Source organism: Glycine soja, chromosome 4 (genome assembly GCF_004193775.1).
Source record: "Glycine soja cultivar W05 chromosome 4, ASM419377v2, whole genome shotgun sequence".
NCBI classification, from domain to species: Eukaryota; Viridiplantae; Streptophyta; class Magnoliopsida; order Fabales; family Fabaceae; genus Glycine; species Glycine soja.
The window spans coordinates 45675679-45697373 of NC_041005.1; the positions used below are offsets into that span (position 1 = coordinate 45675679).

Below are 21695 nucleotides of genomic sequence, written 5' to 3' on the forward strand. Positions count from 1 at the left end.
GTATTACCTTCACCCATTGTGTTATTTATCATCTACAAATAAAAATAATAAATAGAAAAATATATTACAAAACTCTATATATATATATATATATATTTTGCAAGTGTCCAAAAAACACATGTGATTGGCGAGAGCAATGGAGAAAAAAAAAAGCTTGATAAAAGTACCTGATATTGTGCCTTTGAGCTACGAAGAAAAGACTGTGCATGTGGGCTTTGAAGAAAAGACAAATCCATGGTTAATAATTCAATCTATCAATGTGTTTTTCATAAGAGCATATGGTGGTAGAGAGGAATTGAAAAGAAATGTGCAAAGTGGTGGAAGTAGTACAGACTCTCGAACAAATTAGCGGGAAACTAACAAAATCTAGGAAGAAAATAGACAAAGTATGTGTTAAATGAGTGAGGGTAATTTTGGCATAAAAAAATTAAAAGCACACTTTTTTATATTTATTTGACTGAAGTTAATTTTCTCTTTGTCCAAAATAAAATAGGTGGGACCATGAGCCATTTATTACTCCTTAACATGTGCCTTAAGGGCACATGTTAACATTGCCCTAATTTGAATGCAAATATGTAATTTAAGTATAGTTATTATTATACTTTATTGTTTACAACGTTATAATATATAATCAAAAGTGCACTGAAGTATATAAGAGTTGCATATCTAAGATTCAAAGAAAAAAAAACAAAATAACTATGTTAGTACCTAGTTAAGTATTCATGCATACACATGAGTGAGCCAAAAAATTATATTTCCAGTGTAATTGTAGGTATAAAGTTATAACATTAGACAATATTATCATGTATTCAATTGGAAACTAACAAAATGAGAACAAAAATGAATATAAGCTAAAAAAATTATGATCAACACGTTGAAACTAATTTGAAGGTCAAGTAAAATACAACATATATTATATAATAAATTGTCAATTAAAAAAGTATTTAAATTTAGAAACATTATTTGTAGGAAAATTCCGACCACAATAAATGTTGTGTTTTTACAAAAAATGGCATATGACACAATTACACTGTACTCAATTTATAAACATAACCAAAACAAAGTATATATCTATTCTTGAGAGATACCATGGGTCTGAGTATAAGGGTAGAGTATAAGAAAATCAATGAAATTCATGGATGTTAGGATCTGCATGACCTATAAATGAGATGAAACACTAATAGTTGTCGTATTCCTAGCAAGGGTAACCAACAAATCAGCAAACACTGTTTCCTATCCATCTCTTTTGGCCATCAAGGATCCAACCACCTCTCACCTGATAATTTTAATGCAAAGAAGGAATACATCATTGAACATTGGAATAATTGGCATAATGAAATATGTTTGATTAAAAAGAATGAATGAAATACAACTGATAGATATAGAGATAAGATGCATAAGGCACTAGACCTTTGTTGTTGTGATCTTCAGAGCATTGGCATCACTTCCATAGTCAAGTTCAGTCAAAGCCTAATAAAAATAAAAAAACCTCTTTTAAGAGTGTTACTTAAGAAAAATGATACAAATCATTCAAATCCAAGGAAGGTAATTTACCCAACATGTTATAGTTTTCATTTGAGCCAAATAAGCCAAATACTTTTGCTTTTGAGCTTCAGACCCACACAATATTGGAAGCTGTCATAAAAGTTGAAAAAAATTGTCCCTTTCTTCCTCATAAATACAAAAAAAGTTAGCCCAAAAATAAGGATCTTGATCAATCTTTTTCTACAGAGTCGCACAAATAACCACTATTGATCAATCTTAATTCTTACACCATCTTACACTTATTTAGAAAAAGGCATAACAGACAAAAAATAGTTTTACTTTACAACATCAAATAGGTTCAAGGAATTGAGGAAGATTCTTCACAAAATTTATATTTGCGATTCCAACCCGTCATTGGTTTTAAAAAAGTTCAATATGGAAGAATGGTATAATCTATAAATTGTGAAAAGGGACTAATGCAAAAGCTTTTTAGTTCTAACTCAAAAGCTGATACATGACAAACTCAACTGATGTAGTTTTATGTGGAGCTTGTAGGCCTTTGATCTTCTTCATCAATGAAGTCTTTTGCTTCTTGAAGTTCAATGGCAGCGGAATGGAGAAGGAAGAAAGATGATTGGAGACGCCACTTCAAGGAGAATATGAGTCAAGCACTAGCTCACCACCATAGGAAGCCATGGATAAGAGCTTGAAGGAGAAGAAAATGAGGGGAGAGAGAAGGAGCACAAAATTTTGTGTCTCAAATGAGGTCTGAACTTTGAAGTGTAATACTCAAATGATCAAAGTTGAAAAATGAACACACATGACCTCTATTAATAGCCTAAGTGTCACACAAAATTGAAGGAAAATTTGAATTTCTATTCAAATTTCACTTGAATTTGAAATTGAATTTGTGGAGCCAAAATTTCACTAATTATGATTAGTGAATTTTAGCTATGGTTCAGCCCACTAATCCAAGATCAAGTCCAAGATTCTCCACTAAGTGTGCCTAGGTGTCATGAGACATGTAAAGCATGAAGGACATGCACACAGTGTGACTATATGATGTGGCAATGGGGTGTAGCAAGCAAATGCTCACCTCCCCCTCTAAAATTTAATTGGATTGAGCTTCTCCCAATTCAATTAAATTTATTTCCCAACACACACATCAAATATTCACTTAATGCATGTGAAATTATAAAACTACCCCTAATGCAAAAACTAGTCTAGGTGCCCTAAAATACAAGGGTTGAAAAATCTTACATTTCTAGGGTACCCTACCTACATTATGGAGCTCTAAATACAAGACCCAAAAATAATGAAATCTTAATTTAATATGTACAAAGATAAGTGGGCTCATACTTAGCCCATGTGCCCGAAATCTACCTTAAGGCTCATGAGAACCCTAAGGCCTTCTCTTGCATCTCCGGCCCAATCTTCTTGGAGTCTTCTATCCAATGCCCTTGAGGGGTAGGATTGCATCATCAACTTACATGAATAGGTTTATATACAATGATCTAAAATATTAATGACAAGTAAAAAAAGTAAACCAAATGGATTTATAGACTTAAATAAAAAGAATGTTTATAATATTATCCTAACCATCCAAATCAAAGCTATGAATCAGATAAAATTTTCAATTCTTTTTTTTTTACACACTTTTATGGAAAAAACCTTTTCTACCAAGATAAAATTAAAAACATGACTTCTGACATTTAATCAAGAATATACCTCAATTACAACACTTGTATCCTATGCATCTTTGTACTGGTCATAACACGACACAAGCGTCCTGCATTCTGACAATAGAATTTTCCACCAGGACAAGAAGATGTGAAATAAGAAGATGAAAACCACAAAAAGGAAGAGAGACGAGAGGCAAAGAAGAGCACTGAACGACACATCCTTTGGGATCAGCGGGAGGCTCTAGCGTGCCCAATTCCTTAGAATTTTTCGTCTCTGACATTGGTTTCTATGACGTGGCGGCACCATTGTTGACTTGAGGAAAAAAAATCAGAGTGAATCAACGACATGAATCGAGCGACAAATCAAGTTTATGCAAAGAAATGAAAAAGGAAAAAGAAAAAACCTTTTGGCACTTAGGGGGAGGAGAAAGAGTTTTGTCTACGGAAGAAGAAGAAGAAGAAAAAGAAGAAGGCATCTTGTTACTGTTGGAGAAAGATGGAGGAAGAGAAAGAGAAACACGAAGGAGATGGATTTGATGGAGAAGGTAGCACGACGGTGGCTCGGAGGTGGTGGCATAACAGCAGAGTGGAATTGACAAAGAGAGGGAGAAGGAAGCGTAAAATGAAAATGAAAATGAGGGATAGAATAGAAAACTGAAAAAAGATGAAGCCCTGGAAGTTAAATTTGAATTTGAATTTTGAATTTTAAAGGAAGAAGCCCATAAGGAAGAGGTGAAATAGAGGTGAAGCAGGAATAAGAAAACAAAAGCAGACTTAATTATTTTATTGGAAAAAAATTCAAGAAATGGACATGTGGCTCAGTTGATACTTGTTCAAGTATCGTAAACATCTAAAAGGGATAAGGCCCTTGAGATGAGATCTAACTTTGACTCCAAAAATTAGTTGAACACCCATCACCAATATTTCAAACCAAGTTTTTTTGAACATCATCCCGTGACTTACAAATCCCCTTCCAAAGATTAGACCGATATTTGTCCTTATCAATAATTGGAAGAGTACCATTATGGCATTTATATTTTGACTTTGGAAGCCACACAAAAAAGAGTAATAATAACATATTCTTTAATACATTTCTTTTATTATTTTTTATTAAAAATTATAAAACTATGAATGGAGCTCTTTAATTAAGAAGTGAGTATATAAAATTTTGTGATTTTTAATAAATTTCAATTAATAATAATAAAGAGTGTACTAAAAAAATTGAGTTAGAATTTGTGTTACTTGCAATTAGTTTATTCAACCATCCTTAGACAAGGATTTTTTTGGTAGAAATTAATTTGCTAATGTTGAATCTAATCCAAATTGATGTAATTCAATAGCTAGGTTGATTTTTATTTTTATTTTTGTCTAAATCAAATGTATTTTTCTTTTGGAGATAATTCTGTTTGATTCAAGTAGGATTATTATAGACGACAAAGATGAATCATATGACTTATAATACATGATTAATTCTTGGGTTTTGTGCTACATAAGAGCAGAGATTCTTGAGTTGTATTTAGTTCTGTATTGTTGAGCTTCACCTTGTGTGTTAATTTCAACGGCATGCCATCTTTCTTTGGTGTAAGAATTCATTCATTAATTGAGTGAGTGTGTGATGAGCTGTGCATGTTGCTATAAATATTTGACAATGCTCAATAGTTTTCTATTCATTCTCACTGCCTTCGAACTAAAGTTTTCTTGGATTCGCTGGTACAATTTCTTCTTTTGAAAATCTCTTTATCATCATTGCATGCTGAGGCTGTGGTATATATATATATATATATATATATATATATATATATATATATATATATATATATATATAAATCATCATATTTTTTAAATAATCTCTATTAACATAATTTTATAAATTAACCCACACCCATATATCGTAAATCATCTAATTAGGACAGTTTAGTCAAGTTTGACCTTATATTAGATGTTTGATTTCACGGTAACAAGTATTATAATTTATTTTGTCTTCTGTCAAATGTTTTAGTAAAAATATAGATATTTGGTTATTGTTAGACAAAATTAATTTTACCTCTAAATTTCAGTTTGATTAACACTTTGCACTAAATGGTAGTTAGATGCCCAAAATGGACATCCTTGACCAACACATAAAGAAAAATAACCTTGTTTCATTTTTGTATGAGTTCCTCTAATATAATATCTTTATCAATGCTAAATCGGATTTAGGATGTTTAAATTCAAAGGTAACACCTTTATTGCTGATACAAAAGGAAAATAGAAATTGTACTTTGAAATAGAAAATACAGCTAGTCTGTTATGCATGCGATCATGTCGCCCTATAAAAGTATAAAATGTGGAAGATTCTTCATAGTTGTATGCGCTTTAAAGAACACATGTAATTTTTTACAAAACCGTACAGAGAGATGGCGATATGAATTCTAATTAGCCATGATTTTCTTGTTTTTTTAAGCTCCCTGTTGCCCTCAGTAAGACTGATTTCTAATAATCATCAAAATGGTCCTCCTCTTCCCCATATACATAAAAGAAAATGATTTTGGATATCTTTTAAGTGTATACATTTTGAGAAATGTGATATAATAGAAAAAGAGAAAAATAAAAACTATTGATAAAATATTTATAAATTTTGAATATCCAAATTTCACCCCTCTATACATAAATAGACCCATGGGCCATGGCTATATTCCCATGTATAAAAAAAAGAAGAAAAACAGACCCATAGCAATTTCTGGTTCTAAATTAAGGGCATTTTAATTAATATATAAAAATAAAGGTTGGGTGATATGACAAACTTAATTAGAAAACAAGAATAAAAAAATATAAAGTGTTTTTTATTGTCATTTAATAATGAATTTCAATATAATTAAAAAATATTAAATTTTATAATAATTACTTTTAAAAATATATTTAAAGTAATCTATAATTAGTTTTTTTAACAATTTTATTAGTGTGAAGTGTTAACTAATTATTTTTAGTAAGTTTCTCTTTTTAATCAAATTTTTTTTATTTATAAAAATCAAATTCAGAATTTTACTTAAAAGATCTAAGCTAAATTTCAATCGGAATAATGATATGTTCATCATTTCTAATTAGTTAAAAACATAAATATTTCAAAGTTTTTTTTGTTCGTAGTAATCTAAGAGGAGTAGGTACTAGGAGATAAATCTTTAAAGTCTTAAAATTAAATTAAAAGTATAAATAATAAATTAAAAAAACCTGACAAGCTATTGTACTTGCATTAATTAGTTTGATTGTAAAAATTCGAGCGTTCTTATAGAAAGAACAAAGAAATCTGATTTACTATTTTTATTTTCACATATAAGAATAAAACATAAATATTGAGGATTTATAACATCTTATAAATCCTATACAATCAATTGACATAAATGGCTATAACAATGAATTGCTTCACATTGGATCAAAATCCCTTAAAAAAATTTAACTGAAGTACTGAACCTATACCTGGCCAATTTTAATCCCCCCAACCCTGCCCGACTCACAAAATTCTTTTTTCCTTTGATTTGACCCCAACTTTAATTTTTGAGAATAGAACATATCCTTGGTAGGTAGACAGGATTTGATTGGAAAGAGTATCTTATAGAGATATATATTAGGATAAATCAGTTTTTTTTCTTTTAATTTATTATTTAGTTTACTTAGTTCTTTTAATTTTGTAAGTTTAATTTTATCTTTTAATTTTTAAAACTGATTTAATTTAATCTTTTAATTTTTTTAATTCAATTTGATTATTTAATTTTTAAAATTGATTTATTTTTTTAAAATATATATTTTGTGACGGTTTAAAAATGATAATTTTGAATCATTATAATATGTGATTTTTTATAATTTATACTCAACAATCAAATTAAATTGATTTAAAAAATTAAATGATGAAATTAAATCTAAAAATAAATTAAAAAACTAATTTAACATGTATATTAATTATATATCCTATAATACTCACTCGCCCATAGAAAAACTATAAAAAGTGACGACGAAATTAATCAAATTACTGAACTAAGCCTAGTGACTTGGCTTCTCTGATGCCACAAAAGCGCCTGCAGATATCACTTTTTTCACTAGCATATTAAATCAATGTCTATGAATTATATATGCGAACGTTATTGTGAATTGAAAAATAACTGAAATGTTCACTTTGTCTATATTTGCCTCCATACATGCATCGTGCATTATGATAAATTATTAGATAGTGTTAAATTATTAGTTGTGCATGATCCAAATGAATCTACAAGTGACATGTATCTAATTTTCTTAATTTAAGAGAAAAAATTAATCATACTTAATTACGTGTCATAAAAATTGATTGAAATGATGAACAAGTAATAATACAAGACCTCTTAATATACAGTAGTTTTTCCTAGATTATAGGACATGGGCCACCACAGTTAATTAAATGACGTGCATTCTTATCCTAATAAATAGGATGATAGCTTTAGCTTTTGTTTTGTACTCTCTTGCAAGCAAGGTACTTGTTCAATAAACTTTATTCCACTTCATGGTTCTATATATATGTTACTAGTACAACCACGTATACTCAAACCAAACATTAATTTCCCTCCCATTGAGTTTTCTGATGAGCAACCCTAAGATGCAGCAAAGGAGGGAGCGACGCATGTTCTCCACCTCTGATGACAGTGCCATGACCAAGCAAGTTGAGGCCACTCATGCCCCTGATGGTCGTGAAATTGATGTCAAACCCATTCTCCAAATTGTGGATGAAATCTTGGTTCGGTTCATTGCTCGCACCGTTGAGGGTCATGAAGTAAGGCTTACATTTATATATGAAATCACGTTTAATGTTTATATAGAATTTAATTATCTTCGTTAATATATGATTAGTGTATAATATTTATACGTAGTATTGCTGTGCATGCATGTGCAGAATGTTTGACTAATTATTTTCTTTTATATTGGTATATATTAATAATTATTATGCTATGTGGCCCATTTGGCAGGTAAAGCGAGATCAAGATGCATTGGAGATGACTGCTGCTCTGGCTGAATTTGACATGCTTGACTCGCTGGCTTATATCATAAACAAAATTTCCTGCGAGGTTGTTTTCATATGAAAATCTCAACTTTTATAAAAGTTACTGGTTGTTACTGTTATCATGGATAAAATGTGTTTCCGTATTTCCTATTATACTTAATTACTAAATCTGTCCCGGTTGAAAAGAGCCATTCCTTTCCTTATTTTAATTCTGAATATAATATACTTTTCTTTGATTCTTATCACATTGAATTAATAAATCAAACAATTATTATACACTTCATTTTTACATCCTCTCGTTTCGTGACACATCTTTTTACCTCCTTCTTACATTTTTATCGCATCACATTTATTATCTTTTATCCAGATTAATTATTATAATTATAAATTTTCTTTTTCTTTCATATCATTTTTTTTGTTTGTCTTTCTTTTTCCTATCAACATCACTTGTCGTATTCTTCAATTTTTTTCTTTTTTCTTCTTCTTATCCTCTCTTTCTACCACCCAAATTCACCATTTATCATATTCTTTTTTTTTTTCAATCATGATTCACGAGTAGTTATATTCATATATTTATTATTTCCTCCGTCTTATTTTCACTCCATTTTCTTTCTTTTATTTATTCTTTTTTCATCTTATCATTTATCACCCGCTTTTAAACTTTTTTTTTTTTCTCTTTTCTCCTGCCAAAGATGTGCAAGAGCGTGAAAAAATCTTTGTTGGGTAGGAAAAGTTTGATAGACAACAAACTCTAATTAACACCTAATAGGAAAATAGAAAGAAGTAGAAGTATGATATGTGATATAGTATGATAGAAACAGAGATAGAAATAAAAAAAAAAAAATATATATATATATATATATATATATATATGTATTTTGATAAAGTGTATGATATATATATAAATGTTTGTTTTCACCAAAAATAAAATATAAATATTTGTATATTATCACTTTTTTGTGCATATCGCACACAAAATGAAAAAAAACAGCTCCTAACCTCATGAGGAATAATGCATTAATAAAATAAAGAATAATGATTTATGAACACCCATGTGCCTATGAACACCCAAAGAGAGAAAGCGATATAAGTAGTATAGATGTGATGATAAATTCTATGGTATTCTTGGGAATTTAAGAGTTTTGATTTCGATAGTGTTATTGAAAAACTTTCTCTTTGTGTTTCTCTCTTTTAATGTTTCCAAACTCATTTAATTATTGGCCAAATAAACAACTATACAAAATTCTTAGATTTTTCAGGATCCAATAATATTTCTCATAGTACAAATAGATAAAAAAGTGATAATCGCATTTAATATTATTATAAATTTAAATTTTATTCTAAAAATATTCTTAAATTTAAATATTATAAGTAATAGTCTCATTTAATGTTAATACTCACAGAATAAATATCTAATAAATAGAGTTAACAATAAAATAAGGGTATAAAAGATATTTAATTCTGAATAAGTTTGAAAATTAATCATTCCTGCTTATAATTAGGACCAATAAAAAATACAATGTGTTGCTTATATATTAGACACTAGGTAATATATGATATGATGAGTAAAAAAAAAATCAAAGAGAAATAAAGAGAGTCATCGGGTATGTATATAGCATGCGAATATCCTATATCATTACTCTAAAAAACACACTTAGCTAGCTTTCATATGCATTTTGTTGCAAATATTTATAAGTACAGCCTTTGGTTGTCTTTTGGGATTCTTAGGACTATCTATATCTCATCAAGTGATTCTTTGATATGTTAAAGTATTTCCTTGTTCATTTCGATCAAAATTTCCCTTCTCTAAAGTCTTAAATTGAAGGATCTAGATAAGTTACTAAGAGCAGTTCCCGATTATATTGGCAGCTATCATGCAAGTGCTCGGGAGGGGGAGATGCACATTCATCAACTATGGTGCTACTGAATTACATGTCTAGCTATGCATGGCATGCGAAAGTTGTGTTAACCTTAGCTGCCTTTGCTGTTATTTTTGGAGAGTTTTGGCTTGTTGCTCAGTTGAGTGCTGAAAACACACTTGCCAAGTCTGTGGCCCTACTTAAGCAACTACCTGACATTGCTGAGAATTTCATGTCCCTGAAGCCCCATTTTGAGGCACTCATTAGGCTCGTGAAGGCGGCAATGGATGTAACCATGTGCATTGTTGAATTCAAGGAGCTACCATCTGAATACATTTCAGAGGATACTCCTCCCATGTCTGTTGCAAGTACTCACATTCCTATTGCTTCCTATTGGGTCATCAGAAGTATTGTGGCTTGTTCCTCACAAATTGCTAGTCTCGTAGGCATGAGAAATGAGTAAGCATAGTGTAGATCATTTACATCAACTCAATTGTTTTTTTGAAAAAGTAGTGACCCCCATTTTGTTGATTGCAGATCCATTTCATCAACCACAGAGGCATGGGAATTATCTAGTCTGGCTCACAAAGTTAGCAGTATATATGAGCACCTCAAGAACCAACTGGTTCTTTGCTACCAATATATAGGTGGGTTGGTAACTAAATTAATTTGGATATATCTATAAACTGAACTCAAGATTCTTCATATATACAGCATTGGACTAATTTAAAGGGTTTTGAATTAATGTGTTGCTTGAGAGTTTTAGTACGTGTTAGGATAAAATTTTATCTAGAATGAAGCATATGTGACAATTGCATATCCTTAACCTGGTGCAGATGACAAGAGGCATATAGAGGCCTTCCATAATCTGATACGTCTTTTCGAGACAGTTCATGTAGACAACATGAAAATTCTCAGAGCACTGATATATGCAAAGGATGATGTTCTTCCACTTGTAGATGGAACTACAAAATCAAGGGTTTGATTTTAGTAATTAACATGTAGTCCTTATGTAAATAAACCTTATTTAGTACCATAGTTTCATGACATTAATTTATTGATATAATAACAGGTTAGTCTCGAGGTACTAAGGAGAAAACATGTGTTGCTGCTCATATCAGATCTTGATCTTTCACAAGAAGAGATCCTGGTACTTGATAATTTGTACAAAGATGCCCGAGCGAGGGGTGATACGCACTATGAGATGGTATGGATCCCAGTTGTGGACAAAGCAACCTGGAATGAGACGAGCAAACAGAAGTTTGAGTATTTGCAATCATTGATGGCATGGTACAGTGTCTATGATCCTTTCATCATTGAACCATCAGCAATTAAGTACATCAAAGAAGTGTGGAATTTCTCAAAGACAGCTATTCTAGTGGCCCTTGATCCACAAGGCAAATTGTCCTCCCCTAATGTTGTCCATATGTTATGGATTTGGGGAAATTTGGCCTTCCCCTTCACAAGTGAGAAAGAAGAATCCTTGTGGAAGCAAGAGATTTGGAGCCTTGAGCTGCTTGTTGATGGCATTGATCCTACAGTTTTAGAATGGGTAACAAAATTCTCTGTCCATTTTATTTCATTTGTCACTTTTGCAATGATCCCTCTTAATCTCAAATTATTTTCTCACTTGAGAATATCAAGAAAGTATTAGATTACATTTTTCAATAACATTATCAAAAAACAAACTCACTAGTAGAGGTATAGTTATAACTATACAGTATAAATAATAAGGATGTTTTAGTCAAGATAAAATTATTTTATCATAGAAACTGATATTATCAATTGTTTTCTTGACATGTAAGAAATAGTAGTTATATGTCCAAATTAAAACACAAAATTTCCTTGGACAATGATCAAGAATTTTTAGTAGGACTAAGCTTTCAAACAAAAAATTAGACTCATACAGTCGATCCAAAAAATGAAAATTCATTGAGATACTTCAGAATCTTATAAGTATAAAGACTGATTACGATGGTTATCAAGAAGAAATATATCAAAATTAGAAACAAACACCTACTCTAGTTCCTAAAATTATAATCAAGAGTGACTTTAGTCTCACTTGTAATATATATATATTTTTTATATTGACACAAATTTACTGTATGCAGATGACAGATGGAAAACTCATATGCCTGTATGGAGGCGAAGACCTGGAGTGGATTGAAAAATTCACAACCACAGCAATAAGTGTTGCAAAAGCTGGCAAGTTCGAGCTAGAGATGGCGTACGTGGGAAAGAGCAACGCGAAGGAGCGTATGCAGAAGATGATCAAGACCTTCACCACAAGAAAGTTCAGTTACTTCTGGCCCAACGTGACATCCATATGGTTCTTCTGGACGAGGCTAGAGAGCATGCTGTACTCCAAGCTGCAGCACGGGAGGACGGTAGAGAACGATGACATCATGAGCCAAGTCATGACCGTGCTCAGCTTCGATGGCAGCGATCGAGGCTGGGCGATCTTCTGCAGAGGCGCCACCGAGATGGCCAGAGCCAAGGGTGACAGTGCTCTGATATGCTTGCAGGACTTTGATAAGTGGAAGGACAGAATTGAGGAAGATGGTGTGGTGCAAGCAATGAATGATTATCTCAACAAAAACAAACCACCACATCACTGCAATCGCTTGATCCTTCCTGGTAGCACTGGTGGCATACCGCAGAAGGTTGTTTGTGCTGAGTGTGGACGCCAAATGGAGAAGTACTTCATGTATCGCTGTTGTGTGGAGTAAGAGTAAGAGAACGACTTCAACTTCTTGCAGTGTACTATTGCTACACAACATTATTATCATTGCTTGATTATTATTATTATCTTTAATGTTGGTTTGAGAGAGGTTCATTTCTCTTTTATAACATAAGTAATGTCTTTGTGAGATATGTAATGTAGCAACATGTGACTTGGGGGATAAGATAATGTTTGTGTACTAGCTAGCTAGTGGCTAGCTCTTGAGGTCTCAGACCCTTGCTAATAAAGTGTGTTGTAGAACTTTGATTGTTCCCATAGTGTTTAAGTCATGATATAAGTTGTAGACATTTATTTTATTTGATATTTTATTTACTGTGAAATATTATTAGTTGCGAGCCCTGGTACAGCGGTAAAGTTGTGTTTTGGTGACTTGTTGATCATGGATTCGAATCCGGAAACCGCCTCTTTGCATATGCAAGAGTAAGGCTACGTACAATATCCCTCCCCCATACCTTCGCATAACGAAGAGCCTCTGGACAATGGGGTATGAAGTTTTTTTAAATTTTTTATTATTAGTTTTACTAGTGATTAATTTTTGTCAAAAAATCAAGTTAATTATTTTCATCTATAAAATTTAAATCTGAGACTTCACGTAAGAGATACGTTGGTATTTTTGTCTTATTGGACTTACCTTTTCATTCTTTCCTCCTAAGATGAAAACAGACGACGAAGTCACGATCAGAAAGGAAAAATGGAGGAACAGGAGTGGGCGTATGAGTAATGAATGGGAAAAGAGTGAGTAATGGAGGGGAGATTTTCAAAATAAATCAAAAAGGATATATGCTTTTATCCCCATCATGAAACACACCAATCTGACCAACTCGTTTTAATTGAAATTAGAAAATCTAATATTACATGTTTAAACCATAGAAGATTTGACTCGTTTATTACGCATAAAGTTGACATTGATGCCCAAAACAAACGTCGAAGAAATTACACAATTCCAACAATTGACATTTTGACTTTGATTTGAAAACCATAAATTTAATAATTTTATAAAGAATTTAATCAGAAGGAAATAATAGTGTAAAAATTATTCACATTATCATTTAATAGATTAACATGCATGTCATGATTACTGAGTTTTGTAATAATTACTATAAAATTATATTTACAGTCACTTTTAATTAGTTAAGAGTATAAAAATTTATATAGCTAGATATATTTGCACTGTTCACCTCTTTTATTACTTTATAACATTTTTAAAACAGAATAATTTAATTTCTTAATATAATCTTATCTAAAAAATTATGTATTACTCTTAGTTTTTATTTTCTAAATTTGACATATAAATTCTTTTAAATTGATTGTGCGTACTTTTTTTCAATTTTATTTTTTAATTATATTTTAAATTAACTATAATTATTTTTATAATTTAAAATATTAAAATAATAATATTTATATTTAAAGATATTTATGTGATGCTAAAATATAATGGTAACTAATAATAAGAAAAGCACTATAGTAATAATGAAGTATATAGAGTGAATTATTGCACAACTTTTCATGTTTATTTTTATACATTTGACCTTTCAATAGATTTACGCTTTTCTTAAAACTAGTATTTGAATTTTTTATTGCAAATATAAATATTTATTTAAAATAATTAAAACTTATGGCGATCAAGTTACATTCTAAGTTAATGAAAAGAAAGAGTTTTTTTTTTCTTTCTTTACAACAATGAAAAGAAAGAGTTAAAATAAATTCTTTCCTTTGCTTTTTATTAGTAGGTAAAATTTTAGGAGGAAGCTAGAGATGATACTTACGCAAAAAAAAAAATTAAGTTAATAAAATACCTATAAAAAAGAATTAGGTTCAAAAAACTTTATTGAGAAATACTTTAGGTCTACCAATAAAAAATTATTTACTATTAATTTTATAAAACAAAATAGGCACATATTTTTTTTAAAAAAAAACATATAAATCTTGTTTAAAGTAAAAAAAAATCCTCTCAGGATTTTCTTTAAGTCTCACAGTCTCACTTATTGTTAGCTTGGCTATGTGTTATTTAATTCATTATTCTTATTTTTAATTTAGTTAAGTTATACATTTTATATTTTATTTTTAAAAATGAGGTCCAATAATAATTTTGATGATTATATGTTAATTATTTTATTCATGAATTGGATCTAATAAAAGGAGTTAATTTCTCATAATACAGCGAAATAAAGTTTGAATTTCTGTGTAGGAAATACTTTCAACATCATTATTTTGAAAGAAGAATACTTATAGAAAAAAATGAATTAAAATTTAAAGTATCAAATTTAATTAAAACAAAAAATAAAAGAAGATTTTTCTAACATGCACACAGAAGCTAGCGTCAAACAAAGATTGTGCAATTTTTATATATATTTTCGGGACTATATGCCAAAGCGAAAAGAAACTTATCATCACAACAAGCATGTAAGACGAAATCGAGAGGAGGTCACTTGTGAATAGGCACTAAGTGAGAAACCACGTCAATAATTAGGAAGCCCTGCTTTAAAATTACTAAAATAATACAAAAAATTTGTAATATTCAAATAGGCAATACACTTGTATTAAAGCTAAAATCACACACAAAAAATTGATGGAACAAGTGCTCTTATATTTAGTTGATCCGTATTAAAGATTAAGATTCAATCTTTGTCTTGGAAATAAGGTCCTGATGGGAGATATTAATTTATCTCAAAATGAGCTAACTAATAAGAGAATAATTAGTTGATCCGTATTAAAGATGATATTTAAATAGTTTTATAAAAAAATTACTCCCTCCTATGGTGCATTAATGTTTAAGCATCACTTTAGACATTCAGTTAATCTGAGTTCAGCAAGACCATGATATTTTTAACTATATTACAATTAATGACCAACATAGTTTTTGTGCTCAGTGATAAGAAGTCAGTAATTACTGATAACTCATCCATAAATTAGCAAAATCTGCTAGGCTGCTAGTTAGTACCATCCCCACAGGCGTACATTGAGTAACCATATGACATATATTTGGAAATCATGCTTTTAAATTACAGAATTTTTGAAGTAAAAGGAAATTTTTATGTAAATCATATAAACTTACATGTTATTCTGGCTCAGTTCCAGGCAAATTGCTGGACTCTCCTCCTTTGCCTCTTATGTCAGCAGAATCTCCAATCTTTTATCTTGGTGTAGGAAAGATATCTGTAAAAAGGAACTCGAACGATCAAGTCAGTTGAATCTAAGATGTTTAAGTATATATGTATGAAATGATTAAAAAGATATTTTGTTGTTTTCTTTATATATGTCTATATATATTCTTTCGACCTTGAGGATATTATGCAGAATAGCTGATCCTTTTAGCATCGTGTGTAATTGTGGGGAGTGTGAGATGTGGGGAGCTAATGGTTGTGGAGAATTGGTGACCACCATAAACTATATAAGTACCTGTCGAGTTCACGTGTTGTACTATATATGCACATGTATTAATAATTAACTTACATACATAAATATCATGTAAAAATCACTTAATATAATGAACCTTTCACTAAAATAACCTTTCACTCAAAGATTTAACTACAAAATTTTAGAATTACAAAAACCTAGTAATTTAAATACATGCAATTTTTTCATGCCATCAGATGTTTGTTTTATCAACATATGCTGTAACCGTTTACTGAATTTGTGGTTTCACGTATCGTTGTCATTTGTCAAGCCAAGCTGGCAGCCGTAGTAATAACGAAATGATGAATGGACACTGCTAATTAAAAACTCCATAATACGACCACTCAGACCTAGGAGATTATTCTATCATTGTTTTTCTCACTAGTTGAATGAAGAATTGAAGATAAATGAAATGAATGTGACAGTCAACTAAAGGAGAGAAATAATAACCAAGAAGTCATTTGTCTTAATGATTTTCTACTTGACCCCCTTAATAAGATTTTTTATTTGAGTTTTGTAATAAAAAAAGTGTAATTAAAAATGAATAACTTTATAAAAAATGGTTAATTAGGTTTTTTAATGAACATTAATTATTAATAAAATCAATAAATATTTCATATCAACGACATAATAAAATAAATAAATAATAATATTACATGTCTCTATATTTATAAGATACAGTCAACAATTTTTTTCCTTTATTATAAAATTTCATTTTATCTCTCTTATATATTAATGGTTTTTTTAAATAAAATACTCTTATTTATTTTAATTTATAATCAAATACTACTTTAAACTATTGTGACTTTCACTCTCGTATAAAAATTGAAGAAAATGAATAAATTCTCGTTAGTGTTAAAAACAAGTTTTTAAAAAAATATTATAATTAAAAATAAATTTAATGTCAATACTTAAATTAACTAATTTTCTTAATAAAGATAATTTAGTCAACTATCTCTTATAAATAAATCTCATAAATAAGGATATAGATAGTAATATAATGAGAGAAAAAATAACTTAATTAAATAAAAAATAAAAACCAATCAAAAACAGGAGTGGGAAACTTGCGTGGTGGAGGAGCTGTGGAAGAAAATTCAAAGAAATAGACTGAGTGCAAAGTTTTCCACACGGTTTGGCGCTATAAGAGTAAACAAAAACGAGGCAGAGCTCAATGCGAAGCAAAAGTGAGTGTAACAATGGCTGAGAAAATGAAAACTCACTACTTTCCTCTCTTTTCATTCTTTTTCTTCTTCTTCTTAATCTCCATCAACGCCAAACTTGATCTCTACCCTTCAGACTACAAGGCACTCCTCACTCTGCAGAAGGACCTCCGAGTCAACGGTCAACTCGCGGCGGCAACTGAGGCGTGCGAAACGGAGGGCGTGCTCTGCGAGCGGAGGCGGCTCTCCGGCAAGGAAACCTACGCGCTCCGAATCACCAGACTCGTCTTCAAATCGAACAACCTAAATGGTGTTTTGTCTCCTTCCATCGGACGCCTCACGGAGCTCAAGGAACTCTCTCTCTCCGACAACCAACTCGTTGACCGAGTCCCTCCCCAAATCGTTGACTGCCGAAAGCTCGAAATCCTCGACCTCGCCAACAACATCTTCTCCGGCGAGGTCCCCTCCGAGCTCTCCTCCCTCACGCGCCTCCGCGTGCTGGACCTCTCCACCAACAGGCTCTCCGGCAACCTTAATTTTCTCAAATACTTTCCCAATTTGGAAACTCTTTCAGTAGCCGACAACCTCTTCACCGGAAGAGTCCCTCCCTCGGTCCGCTCCTTCCGGAACCTACGACACTTTAATTTCTCCGGCAACCGCTTCCTCGACCCCTCTCTACAATCATCCTCACCAGACACAATTCTCTCTAGACGTTTTCTATCTGAAGACGGTGATGGTGATGTTCCTGCACCTGCTCCTGCACCTAATAACTCACAGAAGAAGAAATCCAATGCTTCTACTCATGCTGCTGCTGCTGCACCTGGTCCTGCACCTAACCATACCAATAAGCACAAGCACAGTAAGAGAAAACTCTTGGGGTGGATTCTGGGGTTTGTAGCAGGGGCACTGGGGGGAACCTTATCAGGATTCGTGTTTTCTTTGATGTTCAAGCTCGCTCTCGCGTTGATCAAAGGAAGAGGAAGGAAAGCGGGGCCTGATATCTATAGTCCATTGATCAAGAAAGCAGAAGATTTGGCCTTCTTGGAAAAAGAAGAAGGAATCGCGTCGTTGGAGATCATCGGGCGCGGTGGCTGTGGAGAGGTCTACAAGGCAGAGTTACCGGGAAGCAACGGGAAAATGATCGCTATAAAGAAAATCGTTCAGCCTCCGAAAGACGGTGCTGAGTTAGCAGAAGAGGACAGCAAGGTTCTGAACAAGAAAATGAGGCAAATTCGATCGGAGATCAACACCGTGGGACAAATTAGACACAGAAACCTTCTGCCTCTGCTGGCGCACGTGTCTAGACCGGAATGTCACTACCTTGTGTACGAGTTCATGAAAAATGGAAGCTTGCAAGACACTCTGAGCAAGGTCGAGAGGGGCGAGAGCGAGTTGGATTGGTTGTCAAGGCACAAGATCTCCCTCGGTGTGGCTGCTGGGCTTGAATACCTTCACATGAATCACAACCCACGAATCATTCATAGAGATCTCAAGCCTGCTAATATCCTTCTTGACGATGACATGGAGGCAAGAATTGCTGATTTTGGACTCGCCAAGGCTATGCCCGATTACAAGACTCACATAACAACCTCCAATGTGGCTGGCACTGTGGGCTATATTGCTCCTGAGTATCATCAGATACTCAAGTTCACTGATAAGTGTGATATTTACAGTTATGGAGTGATTCTTGGTGTATTGGTCATTGGTAAGCTTCCTTCTGATGATTTCTTTCAGCACACTGAAGAGATGAGTTTGGTCAAGTGGATGAGGAAGACTTTAAGCTCCGAGAATCCCAAGGAGGCAATTAATTCAAAGCTGCTGGGGAATGGGTATGAGGAGCAGATGCTTCTTGTTTTGAAGATTGCATGCTTTTGCACTATGGATGATCCCAAGGAGAGGCCTAACAGTAAGGATGTTAGGTGCATGCTGTCACAGATCAAACACTGAATCTGCTGTATGTTTAAGTATGTGAAATATTGTGTACCATATTTGTGCCAAAGTGTGCTTGTTTAAGAATATAGTTGATAACTAGAGGATCAATGTTGGTTCATAGGGTAAATAATGAACCGATGTAATCTTGTTTCCTTTATCACGGATTGCTGAATTTCTTTGGAAAAAGAAAAATTCAGCACTGCGATGATCTATGTATAATCTAGTCTGTCACAACTAGTTTCCACTTTACATGTTTATGGATACACCCTGAAAATAAAATAGTTTTACGTTGTTTCCATTGTTCTTATTTGAGTACTGTTATTGTTAAAAGATATATAAGAACAAAACAAATCACCCTTCCTCTGTTGCTATATTTTCGTCAATTCAGCACTAAAAATTTTACATTATATTTGATCCTGCAATAAAAGGGCAGGCAATTAATATCTTTTCTTAGTTGTAATTTTGGACAAAAAGTTGAACATTCACTCAAGCAATATAATCATCCAATCATAATCATAATGAGTGAGTAAATCTTGAGATGGTATGAGAGCACTAGGATGTGGGTGCGATTGCCCCCACAAGAATTTTTTTATTTATATATGTGTCCCGTGAGTAGAATGATGATGTTAAGTATTGTAAGTATTTAGAGCATGTAAACTTTAATAATTATTATGAAATACTCGTGAATAATAGTGACTTTCATTAAAGGGAAAGTTATCGTAAGAAAGAGATTCACACTTAGAGAAAAGATTGTTAGAGTAAAGTGTGAAGTGAAAAGATTGAATACCATATAAGCGATAAGAAGACCTATAAACCTGAGCTTTAAGGTTTTGAATTAAAATATGATGTGAAATTTTCTTTTGTGATGATTGTTCATAACTCATTGATATACATTTTTCCAGTATTTACTTCCCTCTAATTCCCCAACAAAATTAGGTTAAAATTCAAATTATAAGAGTGCTTGAAGTAGCTACTACGTGACTAATACATTCTGCCCCTGGAAGACCGTAATAGCACCTTAAGACTGAACAGTTTATGCGTCAACAGTCAAGAAGATACGCATATGCAAGTCAACGCATTTATGGCCTGTGTATAGTGGCGCTTTCATAGTCGTTGGAGATTTGTGGCCAAGTGGGTCTATGACAAATTTTACTATTTGAGTCATTTGTTCAATAATTAAAATATGGACACGCAAGATAAAGTTCGTGAATATAACTAAGATAAAATTATCCATGGCCAAAAAAATTTAGGAAAGAAGCATCACATAGTACTTACCATATGATTAATCGCAGTAACATTAATCCTACACTTCACTTTTTTATATTTGTCCTTTATACTTGCGTTTTTACGTGTAAAGGACTCTAACAGGAGAGAGGAAAAGGAAAGTATAGTCTCTGTTATGGGAAAAGTAGGTGTAAAAGGAAAGATATATGAATATAAGAACAATTTATTTATTTATTTTAGTTTTGGAAAATACATTGCCGTCAAACCAAATTACTCTGAGCAACGATAAATTACAACTTATATGTTGTTACCATTGTTTTCCTTTGAGTAATGTTATTCTTAAAGACAAGAAAAACATCCTTCCTCCGTCTCTATATGTTCTTCAATTGAGCACTAAATGTTTTAAATTATATTTGGTCTTTCAATATAAGGGCAGGGAGCGGGAGGGTGCTCCATATTAAAATAAAAGAGAAAAAAGAAAAAGCAGTCGATATCTTTGCTAAGTTGTAAATTTGAACACTGAAAACAATAGTTATACAATGTTTATAATTTAGTTGACAACATATATTAAATTTGTAAAAAAAAAAGACATAAATTTGATTCTCATAAAATATTCCCTTAGAAAGGAGTAAGAGTTAGTCTCATAGGTAGTCCCAAAATCAGAACTTATCAGAATAATTAGAGTCTCACTGCCAAATTACAACCCTAAATAGAGTGGTTGAAAAAAAAAGTATATATATATAGGAAACCAGAATTTACATAGATGTATCTCTTCAAATGTTTCAGAAATCTAAAAATAATCGTGGAAGAATGTTCTCCTTTAAGTGGCTCCCACGTGACTAATAAATTCTGCTTCTGCAAGGCTGCGATTGTGCCACACGTGTATACACTTTAAGCGTCAATGCATCCGTTGACTGAAAGCTAGCGCAAATGTGTTACTCGTTTGAGATAATTAACATGAATAATAACAAGTCATTTGTGCAATAATTCAAACAATCTAGCAGAACCCTGAATAATGAAGGGAAAAATTGAATGAGAAATTTTTGGACAAGCAAGATAGTTTGTGAATACTGAATACAATGTAAGAAAAGATTATCCATGTGGGCTGAAATTTTTGGGAAAGAGGAATTATATATATACCATATAATGAATCACAGTAAAATCAATGATTAATCCTACACTTCACTTTTTATATTTTTCCTTTATACATGA

General features: G+C 31.9%; 2 protein-coding genes across 2 annotated transcripts; both read left to right on the forward strand.

Moving 5' to 3' along the window:
- The first annotated feature begins 7729 nt into the window (after positions 1 to 7729).
- Positions 7730 to 13043, forward strand: LOC114409894 (protein SIEVE ELEMENT OCCLUSION B-like). The gene is made up of 7 exons (XM_028373552.1): positions 7730 to 7941; positions 8135 to 8233; positions 10039 to 10487; positions 10566 to 10675; positions 10865 to 11007; positions 11101 to 11580; positions 12140 to 13043. Exons 1-7 carry the CDS (start codon positions 7753 to 7755, stop codon positions 12755 to 12757), a joined length of 2088 nt encoding a protein of 695 aa, XP_028229353.1. The 5' UTR covers positions 7730 to 7752; the 3' UTR covers positions 12758 to 13043.
- A 4284-nt stretch (positions 13044 to 17327) lies between these two features.
- Positions 17328 to 19566, forward strand: LOC114409895 (leucine-rich repeat receptor-like serine/threonine/tyrosine-protein kinase SOBIR1). The gene has a single exon (XM_028373553.1). The coding sequence runs from the start codon at positions 17364 to 17366 to the stop codon at positions 19272 to 19274; it is 1911 nt and encodes a 636-aa protein (XP_028229354.1). The 5' UTR covers positions 17328 to 17363; the 3' UTR covers positions 19275 to 19566.
- The last annotated feature ends 2129 nt before the right edge of the window (positions 19567 to 21695 follow it).

Bases quoted from the DNA above. Each gene is read 5' to 3' on its own strand.
- LOC114409894 (XM_028373552.1), top strand. From the start codon at position 7,753: ATGAGCAACCCTAAGATGCAGCAAAGGAGGGAGCGACGCATGTTCTCC. The intron at 8,234-10,038 runs GTTGTTTTCATA...TTATATTGGCAG, and splicing joins TAAACAAAATTTCCTGCGAG to CTATCATGCAAGTGCTCGGG. The intron at 10,676-10,864 runs GTGGGTTGGTAA...AACCTGGTGCAG, and splicing joins TCTTTGCTACCAATATATAG to ATGACAAGAGGCATATAGAG.
- LOC114409895 (XM_028373553.1), top strand. From the start codon at position 17,364: ATGGCTGAGAAAATGAAAACTCACTACTTTCCTCTCTTTTCATTCTTT.